The sequence below is a fragment of the Mustela lutreola genome, chromosome 13 (genome assembly GCF_030435805.1).
Source record: "Mustela lutreola isolate mMusLut2 chromosome 13, mMusLut2.pri, whole genome shotgun sequence".
NCBI lineage: Eukaryota > Metazoa > Chordata > Mammalia > Carnivora > Mustelidae > Mustela > Mustela lutreola.
The window spans coordinates 12,033,106-12,048,077 of record NC_081302.1 but is presented as its reverse complement, the minus strand read 5'-3'; the positions used below and the strand labels follow the sequence as shown (position 1 = coordinate 12,048,077).

Genomic DNA, 14,972 nt, shown 5'->3' with positions numbered 1-14,972 from the left:
GCCTCTTTCTATACTTAGAGATAAAACACACTTCATGACCAAAGTATAATTATAGTCCTCCTAATATAACCAGACTTCATATTTAATGTAAAACATAATGATCCTGAAAAAGAGGTCCTCAGTGAAGTAAAATTAGACCTTAAATTGACAGGGTTTTAGGCTCAGTTCCAGAAGCAGAATCCTAATCTAAGGCAAACAGATGGAAATGCAGTAAATCAAAATCAACATGTTTAGTAAAACTGGGTTCCCATTGTGTGTGTGTGTGTGTGTGTGTGTGTGTATGTTTGTACTTAATGTCTCAGGCCAGTGCATTTTAAAAATCTTAAACAACATGTAAGTAAAATGAAAAGAAGTTCAGTTCACCTCTGTCTTCTTTGTATGGACAGCCCAATGCAAAATACTGAGCAGGTGGAAAAGAGAATCCTGGGCTTAAGAATGTGTGCTTTTTAAAAAACAAACATAGGGCGCCTGGGTGGCTCAGTGGGTTAAGCCGCTGCCTTCGGCTCAGGTCATGATCTCAGGCTCCTGGGATCGAGTCCCGCATCGGGCTCTCTGCTGGGCAGGGAGCCTGCTTCGCTCTCTTTCTCTCTCTGCCTGCCTCTCCATCTACTTGTGATTTCTCTCTGTCAAATAAATAAATAAAATCTTTAAAAAAAATAAAAATAAAAAAAAAATAAATAAAAAACAAACATAATCTTGGAGTAGATTTATCCAGGCAGCAAATCAGTTCTAGAAATCTTCATGCACCATGTTCCAAAGACATTGAAAAACAATGCTGAAGGTACCTTCTGAGGAAACGAGATTTCTACTAACTAGAAATGCAAGGAGAAAGTCCGTTCTTGAAGGATAAGCACCAGGACTCAAGTTAACTGGAAACTCCTCAGGGAATAAAAAAAGAGTTGCTCAAGCTACCAGAAAGCTAGCAAACCCAACTCAAAGGTGGGGGCTTTTCTGGAAAACATTCCTAAAAGGGAACAAGGATTTAAGTCTTTCAATGGGGGTAGGAGAGAAAAAGCTGGAGGACAGACAAGGTCTGTTAGGGTGAATTCCTATGGAAAGTGGATTCAGATCTTGAAATTTAAGAGAGCGAAAAGGGATTAAATCAGTCTCAGATACTTTTCATAACTTCGTCACAAACACAGAGCTACTGAAGGTCATTAATGCCATTCGAGTCTCGGTAATGATACCCAGCGGCTCATCTTTACATTCTCAAGGCAACCCACACCCTGACAGGGTGAGGCAGAATTGGAAAATAAAGTCAGAGTCAAAGCATTGTCTCATTGTTCTAGTTTGATCATTTCCAGAGTCTTAAATTCTACAGAGTACTAGTGAGGGAGTTGTGATTTCTACACATTCCTGGGCCCCAAGGGTCATGAAATTGGCTACTGAGAGTACATCACAGAAAGGCGTAACACTGAAGAACTGTGCTTGTTATAACGGCAGTCAGATACTGTCACCATGCTGGGCACTGCACACATTGTATGAGCTTTCCACTCCTTGCCCTGACTCTGTTTTGGAGATGTGGACACTGGGACACTGAGGGTGACGAAAAGAGACACGCTGCTCAGGGCAGTCAGTAACTGATGGAGTCTGGATCCCAAACCACCTGTCTGACCTTAAAGCCAGTGTTGTGAGCTCTGAGCTCTGCAGACAGTATCTTCCCATGAGAGTCCCTTTCCTGCCCCTGGAGCAGTGGCTGGGTATGTGGGCAGAGCAGGACAGGACGAGGGCCCCAGGAGAAAGGCAAATACAAACACCACAAGTCAGTCTCTGCTCTGAGCATTCTGCACACATTAACTCACTTAATCTTTACGATACCTAATGAGACCACCACAGCTTTGAAAAATATATGTAAGCATAAGTAAGATTAAAAGACTGGTACTGTAGGATAAATCTGGACACTGGTGTGGGGTTTCTGATTCTACATTCTGCTCACTTTCATCACCTACGTGAAACAGCACCTCAACATCAAGAAAAACAAAGAGGAAAGGACACAATCAGAATAAATAATACTCCTGCAAATTAAAAGGCTAAGAGCCCTTTATTCTGTCCCGTGACCTAAGTCCACCCACTGGGTGTCCCAAGCACTTGGCATAGCCATATGCTTCATTTATTCGAAAAGTAGTAAAAGACAGAAATAAAGACAGAAAAAAAATCTGTGTTTGTGACAATTCTGTGAAGACACATCTACTTTCTTTTTGCACCACTATCTTCACGAAGCAGTTGGCACAGGTGCTCAATTAGTCAGAATATTAATAAGTACATTTCTCAGGCATTTTCTTCCAAGCATTACTCAATCTGAATCTTGATTTTTGCCATCTGTTTTCTTCCCCACAGGGGTTGCTCTTACATTATGTCAGAGAGAAAAATATTCTAGGGAAGAAGATTTTAGAAAACCGAATTTAGAACTGTACTCCTGCCACAGACCACCATCTCCTCAGCAATTACTCGATCACATTTCATCAAAATCACCATCACCACAAGTAAATCCTACCCACATCCCCCCACATGCTCCTGCAAAGACATTCCTTTTCTAAAAACTCCTTTCCTGAAAATCCAATTTGGATGTTTAAAATGAAAAATTAATGTGAGCATAACAAAAAGCAAACAGCACAAACACGTGATTAGGCGTATGGAATCTTCAATGCATGAGATTTTGGCTGGGGGGGGGGGGTCTGTATTTCAGGGTCGAGTTGAGGGTTTCCATCATTAAATACGAAAAGCAGGAAAAAACCGTGCAAGGCAGAAGCTCAGGCTCCGAGGGCCTCCTGTGAGAATCGGCATGGCTCCCACGCTGCGAGAGGGAGGCAGCGCAGACTCGGAGCAGAGGGAGGCAAGCAGAGCGCCGAGCCTTACCAATGCCGGAGATGGCTCCGAAGAGGTCTTTGTGCAGGCTGTTGTCCAGCACGAGGCCAGGCTTCTGTGGCGTCACCAGCGGGTTCGTGGCTGGCAGCGAGTCCTCCTTCATGGTCTGTTCAAGGGGAGAGAGAGAAGAGATAACCGAAGGTGACTTTCAGAGTCAGCAGCTGTCCTTGGAAGGGTCGGGGACGTGCGGACATAGGACCCAAGAGCCTGGCCGGTCAGATGTGCTGCGCGGGGGATGCGGGCGCTCAGCGAACAGGACAGAGGGCCTGGGTCGGGGAGTGGACAGGGTGCAAGTGTGTGGGCAGAGCACTCTGGGTCCATAAAGTCACTGTCTGTTGCCCCAGAAGGTCTAGCATGTTCCCCTTCCAGAGCGCAGATGTCCAACATTTCCTCAGACTGTTTTTTCCCTCAGACAAAGCCTCCCATGCTCTTTCTAAATGGAACACTGGTTTTTCTCTCACACCAGAAATCCTCCCAAATGAGCAGCAGTGACTTACAACAGCAGCATGGAAAAGCTGTCCAAGCTTGCAGCTTCGTGTGCACTCTCAGGCAGTGGAGAAATTGTTAATTTTGAAGTTCTGTCATAAAAGGGGCTTTTCTTTGGTGATTTTCTCAGGATTGAAGATGTACAAAGAGGTAGCATTATACCCTGAATTCTTTAGTCAGATCAGAAAAGCAGACAGGTTCAGAGAGTACACTTGTGAAATACAATGTGATATGGGGTGAGATGAGTGCCCTTCAGAACTACAAAACACATTCTACACATATGGTGCCTCTCAGTGCGACATTATTTAGGACATGTATTCAGAGGTGGAGAGATAGCATTAAAAAACAGGACAATGCATCCCTGTGGGGCCAAAGGGACAGAAACACAACATGAAAATTTCCCAAGTGTATGCAACAATCATAGTGTGGAAAGACTAACAACCGAGCTCATTTGTGGGTCCAGAACAAAAGGGAAAAAAGAAAATTACTACACTGGTAGCATGTGTGCAAATGAATGGCAGGTGGTCTCCACCCCAAACATATTGAGATCATTTCTGGGATCATCCTTCAGGCAACTTAATTTCCAATACATCTTCCAGTGACTACACGAAGATGATATAAATTATAGTGGTCAGTTTCTGAAGGTGGGGCCGTATGTCACTCCTGTTGGCCTCCCTGACATCAAGTCTGACTTTCTAATTTTACAGACAGAAAAACTTTAGCCCAATGATGTGGATCTTCCAAGGCTGCGTAGCATGTTACCATGAGAACAAGCTAGGATTGAGCTCTCAGAGTCCGCAGATTAAAACTACGCTTTCCATTTTAACCTCCTCTCCCTGCAAATCTTTGCTGAATTCAGAGATGGTCCTTACGTCTTACAAGGTATGGTCCATCAGAAAAGCATTTTTATCCTGAGAGTTGAAGGTTTACTGATTGGTCCCATCTTAGCCAGAAATGCAATTAATCAAGAGTACTATGGATTATTATGGTTTTAGTGGCAGAACAAACAAACAAACAAAAAAGGATCGGTGTGTCCTGGGTTAAATAGTATCCCCCCCCCCCCCAAATTCATGTCCACTGAGAACCTCAAAATGTGACCTTATTTGGAAATGGGATCTTTGGAGATGTGATTAAGACAGAAGGCAAAATGAAGTCCTCCTGGATTAGGAGCCCTACGTCCAATCACTGGTGTTCTTGTAAGAAAAGGAGACGACTTCAGAGATGATACAGACACACACGAGGAAGAAGGCCGAGTAAAGACAGAGGCCAAGACTGTCATGATGCAGCCACAAGCCAAAGAATGCAAGGATCTGGGGCAAGCACCGGAAGCTAGGAGAGAGGCACGGGACAAACTCTGCCCACAGAGCCTCCAGAAGGAACCAACCCTGACTGTGGACGTCTGTCCTCCCGACTATGAGAGAATGAACACCTGTTGGTTTTGGCCACCCTGTTTGTGTTGCTTGGTGACAGCAGCCGCAGGAAACACATGCAGGCTGCGGCCAGGTATGTATGCTTACGTACACTGCCGGGGTTCACAGGGAAGGGCGACACATCCCTCACGTTGATCCGCTGGACATTCTCAATCAGCAGACCAAACAGAGGCAGGTAGAGAGTAGCTATCCTTGCTTGATGGCTCTGAAAAAAACGCACATGGCCAAGTTTATCCCATGGCTCTGAGCCTTTAATGATGGACTGAGTGGGCACTGGGCCAACTCCTGTATTTGGATCCTTCCTATAAAGAGGGCTATTAGCGGGCACCTGGGTAGCTATCAGTTGAGGGTCTGCTTTCAGCTCAGGTCATGATCCCAGGGTCCTGGGATCGAGCCCCGAGTCAGGCTCAATGGGGAGCCTGCTTCTCCCTCTCCCTCTGTGCTCCCCTGCTTGTGTCTCTCTCTTTCAGACAAATAAATAAATCAAATCTTTAAAAATAAATAAATAAATACCGCTACTAGATTTTAGTGTGTAAACAGAGATGATTCTCAGTGCTGCTACCACTAAATTTTCTGACGGGTTACTTTCTTTATATTACTTAAAATAAAGGACATTTATCAATCCATATTTCCTTCCACTGGAGTCCACTCACCCTCGAAGCATATCTGTCATCAAAAGAATGCTTTATCAGCAGGTTCTTGAGCACACTGATGGCAATCAGCCGGACCTCCCTAAACTCCTGGAGGGCGGTCCCCACCTCCCTCAGTAACAGTCCCACCAAGAAGTGGTTTCTGCAGAACTCGTCTGTTAACGAATAGTCAAGCTGGAGATCTGAAATGAGGATAGAAACTGCTTTAGTTACAGAGACCATCACGCACTTTGAATAAAACAAAAGCCAAAACCACCCTCTGCATTCAGCCCACCCTGTGTGTCAAGAGATGATTAGACTTAGCTTCAAGTGTAATTCAAAGGTCAATTATCTAAAATATTGCTCCACGCCTTGCCACATCAGACTCTTAAATTTAAATCCAGATAACTGCACCAGATTTTGATTTTAGAAGACACGATATCTTGCATAAATATTAAATTAGTGAATAGTTTTAGTACCAATTTTTAGAATATACAACAACATGCTACATTACAAATGAAATTATGTTATTGACAAGAAGGTAAAAAATAAAGTTACTGTCTAACTGACACTCTAGAGAAGTAATCTGTACGTAACAAGCATGTAATTAACAAAGAATAGATATACATGGTTTATTAAAATTTTCTTTACTACTTGAGTTCATTAATCCCTTTCCTGGTCATGAAAGGCTATACATTCCCATAAAAACCCAATGTGCTTCAAATGAACAAGTTAACATATAACCTCTATTCTGCTGTCCCTGAATGAAGAACTTACTTAACACAATTTAAAAAAATATACTCAATACTTCTGCACCTCTAAAAGCAAGTTAAAAAAAAGAACATAAACTAACACTGAAATACTGAAAGCACCACACTATACCAGTAAATCATCAGCAAGCTAAACGATCAAATGGAAAGCTCTTCCAGAGAACAGCTTGAAGGAAATACAAAATCTACTTAAGGAGGGAAAATAAAAACAGCTACGCATCCCTCCAAAGCTGAAATATGCCTGTCAGTAAGCCGTAGCTGGGATCTGAAATCATACTGAATCTATTACTAGAGGAAAATCTATAGACGCCTTCTTTGACTTTGATTCCCTATTAGTTACTTCCCAACCTACCCAAAATACTGCCCCAAGTCCTATGCAGAAGCAAGGGAAAATATTCATCCTTCCAGAATAATCATGTCCACTGAATGGTTTTTTAAACTTTGTTTACCCTAAGGACAGTGCACAGCTTGAATTCACACAAAACCCTTAGGAAGATACCGTCGGTTTAACTGTGCGTGCACGTGCATGCAGAGAAGGGGGGAACGGGGAAGAAGGGAGAGGAGGGGAATGCTACGAACACGGACCCCTATCAGTGCCGTAAGGACATTATCTGTAGGTCACCCATAGCCGCCTGCCGAGGGCAGCCCCCCTTGACACCAAACAACCCGATGGTAGACTGAGAGCGTGTGCGAGTCTCCTGGGCACCTGACGGATTTCACGTCCCTCAGTCCTGCAGGACAAACAACAGGGCCCCACGGAGTTTAGGACAAGGCAGGCATCAGCTCTCATTCGCTGCCCAGCCAAGGGGTTTAAAGGACGACCCCTGGTACCCTGACAGGAGGAAGGAAGAGGGTCTCGGTCTCCAAGTACAGGTGGGTTAGTGACTGCAAGGTGAGGGGAGTGAGACAAGTTTGGAGCGCCGCTGGGGTCCTGGGAGGGGGCAGGAGGAGACGCGGCAGGCTCCACGGAAGAGGTGCTGACTCTCTGGGCAGGAAGGGGACGATTCCCCCAGAGGGGTGCTGTGTGAGGCGAAGGAAAGTCAGGGGTGGGCACGCCATGATGGAGATGCCGGGAGCCGGCAGGGATGTCTGAAGTGTGGGCAACAGTGGGGAGTAAGACGAGACAGGTGGGATTCGGGTTGCCAAATACCCAGCCGTTCCCTCGACCCAGGACACTCAATCCCTGGCTTTCATCTCATTATCACCCCCAAGTTACCTTGGCAGTGAGGCTTTTCCTGGCTACCCTCTCCCACATGCCCTGCTGCTCATATCATACCCCTACTTGCCCCACTTTAGTTTTCTCTCCTCAGACCTCATCGCTAACACTGCACAGACTTCACTGAGGGAAAACAGCCTGGGATTTTCATCCTTGTCATCCACGACCGCCTCCCAAAGTCCCGTGTGCCCAGACTCGGTTGGTGCCAGGTAAATAGGTGTTGAACGCACGAATGCCAACCCCAGGCCCCCAACCCCTTCTGGCTCCTTAAAAGGCAGTCCAAGTTGCTCCTGGAGAAAGACATTTGTGTCTCTGAGCCAATGCTTCTATGTGTTTCCCTCCAAGTTTCAGAGGCCATTGATTTAGGGTATTAATGGTTTGGTGGCATCCTTCTGCTTTTCTATCAGTATAAATAATCAATCCCCATGTACGCACATAGCACTAAACTCAGTAGTATGACCTAACAGACCCGACAGACTAATTTGATTCGTATGACTTAGTGAAGACAAGGAAATCTCTACGTGTTTACTCTCGTCAAACTTTAAGAAGATACAGAACAGTTAAAGACTCAACATGCAGACATAAAATGCACGTGAAAAGCCGTGTTGCTTGTGATTAGGTTACTGCCACCACTATAGACAAGGACCATGAAAATGGTGGAATAATACATTTTTGGAGTAAAGGAGGGCATTCTGTTTGTTGTGCCTCCTGAAGGGATATCCTAGAGGACACAGAGACCCCAGGAGCAAAACCCAGCTCCCTCCCAGGGGTGTTAACAGCAGTATCTTAGCTACAGTGAGAATAAATTCACTGGTTTATCGCGAATTTAAAAACGAACCCGAGTATATGGCAAATGCCTAAACGAAGAGCATATGTAAGCATTTCAGCAATGACTTGCATTCTTTTTCTTTTAAAGGAGGAAAATGCAAGAAAGCAAGCATCACACCCCACACCTACCTACAGGAGTGTCATTTGACTCCACAGTTGGTGAAAGAAAAGCTAATTCATAAGAAAAAAGGAAAAGTGAAACAAATAAAAATAAACTACAGTAAGTAAAATGGATTTCTATTTAAGCAAAGGAATTTTTCAATGAAAAAGAGTCACACTGACATGACCTGTAGTCCAGTAATTTTGCTGACAAGCTAAGCTCCTATACCACATTTTAGCAGTATTTTTTTACATGAAAATTTAACAAGAAAAAAATGAATTCATCAACAAAAAAGTCAGAAAATTCTAATGTCATATCTCAATCAATTCTCTTTTATTAAAAATGGCTTTTTGTGAAAAGACCCAGATTGACGTATGTGAAGATAGATTACCTTGGTATCTCTGAATTCTGCCTTTTCCAAATGGCATCGGTAAATTCAAAGGTATATAATGTTCATGATTGCACACCACACGGAGAAATTCAAACTTGTATTCAAAAAGGGTCTGCAGGAAACGACAGTGAAAGTTAAATGCCTCACTTGACTATTTTATACAGCATCCTAAAAACCTATTAGAAATCATACAACCAGTTGTTAGCGTCAACCCTCTTACAACCCCATGTCCTGTATACTACGTCAGATTTTCAGAATGGCTGTAGGCACTTGTTTGAAAACTGGAAATACATTTCATCAAACAATGTCCTCCACTGACTCTTAGAACATTTATTATTTATGTTCCTCCTACTTCAAAAAGAATTTCAGGCAGCTTGTAATTATAGACACAGACTTAATACAATAAAAAAAAAAAAAAAAAAACGAGTAAGGCAGAGCTTTAAAATAGACACGCTAGGGAGGAGATAGATAATTCTATCAGAGAAAGCCTACATGGCTACTTCTAGCTCCATGTTAAATAAACCATGATTCGCAACACATATACTTTTAATTTTGTAGTTGAGAAATCTTCTCAGTTATTTATGAGAAAATCAGTTAGTATGCTTATTTTACATTCAGAACTACTGCATCCCTAATGTCTTACACATTAACGCAAGTACTAGCAAGTATCTCCAAAAGAAGGGACAAGAATGCCTCTGGAATAGAAAGAAGCCGTGACATGAGCCCAGAGAAACAGCCGGGTTTCTGGATGTCAATCAGGAAGACAAAAACCAGTGTGCAACACACATGTTACCTTCGGGTCTCCAGGAGCAAAGCAGCTGATGTAGTTGTTGATCTGCTTAAAGACAAACCCCCTGTCCATGAAGGTGAAACATCTCTGCAGAGAAACAAGCCACAAAGGGGAATATTTAGGCCCCAGTCTTTTTTTTCTTTTTTTAAAGTTGGGTTGAAATCAGCATTTACTGTTCATAAGTTTATCCTATAGCATAAAAATGCACCATTGGCAATGACTGGGCACCAACCGTATACTAGTCACTGCTACAATGAACATTTCACCACTTGACTTATTCCCTCCATGCCCTGAGGTCCTTACCTTGATGAACACGGCAAGGCTGTGATTTGCATTTTTAGAGGCCTCCGGATTATCTCGAAATTTCTGAGTTATGTGCGGCATCAGCATATTCACAACAGTTTCCACAGCATGATGATAGGATGCGGGAAATCTCTGGTTTCGTAATAACTAAAAAGAATTTAGAACAAACCTGTGTTATTTTTAAAGTGGTGACCCTCTGGGGGGTGGAGAGGGAAATTTCATTCCTAAAGTCCATTTTTGAAAAAACCCAGAGCTCCAATCTTACTTATCTAAAATGAGACTAGAGAAATGATTTTTTTCTTCTCTCAAAATACTGTACAGGTATTCTGATACCTAATGTAAGTGGTGTGCATTAGACCTGAGACCCCAGCCCCAAGAAAGATGCTCTCAGAGGTACTTGTAAAAATGTGGAGATGTCCCTCTTCTCCCAGAGATTCTCATCAGAGCTGCGTTTTTACTGGACACTTCTGGTGGCCTCAATGCCTGTACCTCTCAGAGAACTCTTTAGAAAACAGTGGCTCAGGTTTAAGCTTCAAGAATTCAAACGGAAAGTAAACAGATCTGAGACTGTATGTCAGCGGCTCAAACTGCTTAAAAACAGTCTTCTTCAGGCGCACCCAGGTGGCTCAATCGGTTAAGCTTAGGTTGTGATCCTGGGGTCCTGGGATTGAGCCCTGCATTGGGCTCCCTGTTCCACAGGGAGTCTGCTTGTCCCTCTCCCTCTGCTCCTCCCTCTGCTCTCTCTCAAAAAAAATAAATAAAATACTTAAAAAGGAAACAGTCAAATTTACTTTATATAATAATTTCTCCCCATCAGAAATGCTTATCTATGGGGCGCCTGGGTGGCTCAGTGGGTTAAGCCGCTGCCTTCAGCTCAGGTCATGATCTTGGGGTCCTGGGATCGAGTCCCACATCGGGCTCTCTGCTCAGCAGGGAGCCTGCTTCTCTCTCTCTCTCTCTCTCTCTCTCTGCCTGCCTCTCCATCTACTTGTGATTTCTCTCTGTCAAATAAATAAATAAAATCTTAAAAAAAAAAAAAAAAGAAATGCTTATCTATGAAATTATACAGATCTCAAAGTTAGCTGTCGTGGATGGTGTATCCTCTACACATCAGGCACTGCACTGCTACATGTTTTTATGTGCTTTTCCATTAAACTCTTATAAAGTTTGACCCTCATTTCACAGGTGGATGGAGAGCTCAGGTAAATGTGTCTTCAGTCAGGAACTAACAAGTAGGGGTGCCTGGGTGGCTCAGTGGGTTAAAGCCTCTGCCTTCAACTCATGTCATGATCCCAGGGTCCTGGGATGGAGCCCTGCATCGGGCTCTCTGCTCAGCGGGGAACCTGCTTCCTCCTCTCTGTATTTGCCTGCCTCTCTACCTACTGGTCTGTCAAATAAGTAAATAAAATCTTAAAAAATAAATAAATAAAATAAAAAATCTTTTAAAAAAGTTAAATTTAATTAAACAAACAAACAAACAAACAAAACCCTAACAAGTAACAAAGATTCAAACCCAGATCCACCCCGAATCCAAGGCCTGTGTTCTTTCTACTCTTGGACACTTCGCTTCCCCACCCATATGCCCAATAAATGAGAAAAATTACTGACTCCTAAAACATGAAGGGAGCTGAATTACATGCTCCATGACATTTATCCACTCATGCATGTGATTCTAACAGCCACAACAGGGGGCTATCTTCACCCACATTTTACAAATGAGAAAATTGAAGTTTAGAGAGATTCACTAAGTACTGACTTTCCTTCTCTCTTTCAGTGGTGAAACCCCTGGGTTTCACACGTGCAAGCTGCTGCCCAGCTAGAGACTACATTTCCCAGCCTAACCTGAGTCCAGAGAAAGGCCATGTGACTGAGTTCTGGCCAATGGGCTTTAAGAGGAAAACGATGCTTTTCCCAGCCCTGTCCATGGGATGATTGCCTTCCAAGTCTTCTTCACCACTGCCTGGAATGTGGTGCAGGGGGTGAGCCAGCTTTTCAACCATGTGGATGAGGGTGACACCTGGGCTGGATAACTGGAGAGAAGCTTGAGTCCTCAAATGACCCTGGGGAACAAGCCTCCCACTCTCAGAGCTATCTACTGGCTTATAATTTTCCAAAAGACAGAAATGAACCTTTTGTCTTATTTAAACCATTATTTTGATCTGTTTTACTACAGCCAAACCCATAACCCAATATCAAGAAACAGTATTTTCTAAAACTAGAATTGAAATCTAGTGATTTCTATATGCATTATTTCATGTATCAAATACCAGAACCAATTATGAATTTTGAAATGCCAGCTTTACAATAATCTCAATTCTCAAACCAATAATAAAACAATCTTTGCAAACTTACAAAATCAAGAACCCAGTGAAGGAAGGATCAAGTAATAATAATACGTATTTGAAGTTTCCCCACTTCCAAAAACAAAACTGTAAAATTAGAAATGCCAAAGGGATTTTGTTCTATATATGCAACCCGTAACTCTATATCCTGAGGGGTCAGCCTCAATAGATGATGATCGCTTCCTGGACCCCAGGTCAGGCCACCTCGCAGACCACCAGGCATACCTGCCTGCTACCCAAGCTGGCTACTCCTGAAGAACGGTCTCTCCAGAAATACCTGATGCCTCCAGAACTAGTCGATGGCTGCTTAAACCATGAAAGTGGATGGTTGGGGTTGGCACCACTTAATCTATTAGTCACTATTATCAAAACTAAAAGTGGGACAACCAGATACTTTAAGACTCCCCATGTGATGCAATAGTACCAGTTATGAAGTATTCTTGCCCCAAAGCAAACCAAACCTAAATCGAACTGAGCTTCAACATCATACAAGTTTATGGGAACCACGGGGACAGAGGACCATGCCCCGTAACACTGTGAGGTTATGATGTGGGAAATTCCGCAGGACAAATGGTCCTCCCATTTCAACAAATATACTGCATTAAAAAACAAATAAATGGGGAAGGAACAGTTTGAAAATCCAGGAAACTTCAGAGACACATCAACCACATGCAATGTGAAGACTGTGTTTAGGTCCTGATTCGGACCAGGTGATGGTAAAAGGGCATTTCTGAAACAGCTGGGGAAACTGAATACAGACAGGGTGTCCGATGGTAACGAAGAAATACTGCTGACTTTGTTGAGGGTCATTATGGTATGGTGCTTCCATCTCTTTCAAAGGCTTTATCTGTTAGAGAGGGCACACTCAAGATTTTACAGATGAAATGTAAAATCTTTGGTGATAGTTCTTAAAATGCTCTAAAAACAGTGTGATGGTGGACATATGAAGTCGTAAGGGCAGCAGGCCAGTAACTGCGGAAGATGAGTGACAGAGCTTCAAACATGTGGTTCATTCAACTTTTCTCTTTCCTTTTATGTTTATTTTAAAAATCCTACAATAATTAGTTTTCATTAGAAAGAAAGAAAACGTCGTGAAGAACAGTGGATAATTAACACACCAACAGAGCAACGAAGCTGCTCTGTGATCAGACGTCAGCTCAGTGCCTTGAAGACTGAAATGACCAACACGTTATCAGGAGCCCTAATCTGGCAACAAAACAGTAAGGTAAGACGCCTCTAAAGGTGATAAAGACCACCATAATTAGATGTTGTTATGGAGACTACTATCCACTGAATCGGAAGAAAATAATCCAGGGTAATGGGCAGCTGACCAGGGTGGTGAGTACAGACGCGCCAGCTCGAAGGAGAGGACACTGAGACTATGTTACAGCTCCCTAAGATATAATAAATAAGCCTATTAGCTAATAAACCTCATTTTCCTGGCCTTACCTGGGTTATGAGCCCTTTCTCCTGCTTCATGCTCATTGTCTTCTCCCCAAATGTGGAAGCTCCCCACCAACCTCCACATTGATTTCTCACTTTGAAGCTCACACAGACCCCTTCTGCTCTGTTCTCTTAACTGTGTGTGCCCAGCTGAATGTCTTCTTCGCCCCGGGATGGCATCAGCTTGGGGCTGGCGATGCACCATCTATGCCATTGGCATCACTTCTCCGTGCTCTGTGCATTGCCAGTGACTGTTCCAAACAGGTGCTGGGGGACGGAAGTGTGGACGCTCCCATTCTGCCATCACGCATTTATAGTAGGGGGGGAAGCGCGCACAGTTCGTTTAAAACATGAACCACACCATCCTTTCCCTACTTTTCATTTGAGCACTCTTTCCTTGCTCAATTAAGTCAGGAAATGGTTGATGGCTAAACGCCTAACTAAGGTTATATATTCACCCCATCGTAGGCCACATTTTCCAGCTTGCGAGACGTACACCTGTGCAATGCTAGCAATTTGGCTTGACTCGAGGTGGGAGGAGAGGAAATTCCAAAAGAGTCTGCTGAAATTATAGCTGCTAACTATAAGTGATAGAGAAGGAACACCTAAAATGTGTTGAGCATAGAGGCTGAGTGGGGTTCAGAGTTGGGAACTCCTTAGTAGGCTTTGACGAGGTCGGTTTTATATTTTCCTCAAAAACTGCCTATTGTAAATTCCAAGCACACATCGCCTATGGAACACTTGGGTCTGGCACGGTCACATGTAATCAACCCAAACTTCCAGGTCCATCTGCGGTAGTAAGGAAATTGCTTATTTTAGATGCTAGTTCAAAGGGACGCTGTGATTTACAGCCTTCCTCGGCGAATGGCACAAAGTGTAGTTGGACTGGCTGGGATGGGGAGGTGGACATGTGGCCATGTTCAAGAGTGGAGCATTAGAAACAGACCTACCAGGGTGCACCTGCTTCAGGGGCATCTCCTTCTACATAAATATGCAGTAGACAGAATGACCCCATTACCAGCAAGAGTGTTCACCCAAGGCACCAGCTCTACATAAACTGGCCTCCAAATGTTGGTCTATGCTAAAAAGTCTTGGAAAGGGCACTTTCAGCTGCACTGACAGCATTATATGGCTCTTACATGAGCCTGTGGCCCAGGTGCCCCTACTATACCAAAGAGGAAAAAAATCAAGGTCAAGATTATAAACACATTGCATGTACTAATAATCCTCAGTCTGAAAGTATAAAAACTCTCAGGGAATTTGATCATGATTTTGGAAATCACAAATGACACAGGAATGGTGAATATGAACTTGTTCTCTCAATTCAGAACCCTGGGATAAGGGACGAGGAATATACTTCCCAAGATGTAAATAAAGAC

At 43.4% G+C, this 14,972-nt stretch overlaps 1 protein-coding gene across 20 annotated transcripts in view; it reads right to left on the bottom strand.

The window, feature by feature from the left end:
- DOCK9 (dedicator of cytokinesis 9) overlaps window positions 1-14,972 on the bottom strand; it is a 276,616-nt gene that overhangs the window by 63,514 nt on the left and 198,130 nt on the right. For all 20 annotated transcript variants that reach the window (XM_059144086.1, XM_059144093.1, XM_059144098.1 and 17 more), the window contains exons 28-33: window positions 9,809-9,955; window positions 9,509-9,592; window positions 8,716-8,827; window positions 5,435-5,613; window positions 4,873-4,986; window positions 2,857-2,971 (exon numbers count right to left, since the gene is read on the bottom strand). In XM_059144086.1, the coding sequence (XP_059000069.1) occupies window positions 2,857-2,971; window positions 4,873-4,986; window positions 5,435-5,613; window positions 8,716-8,827; window positions 9,509-9,592; window positions 9,809-9,955 (751 nt within the window). The remainder of the gene's footprint in view (window positions 1-2,856; window positions 2,972-4,872; window positions 4,987-5,434; window positions 5,614-8,715; window positions 8,828-9,508; window positions 9,593-9,808; window positions 9,956-14,972) is intronic.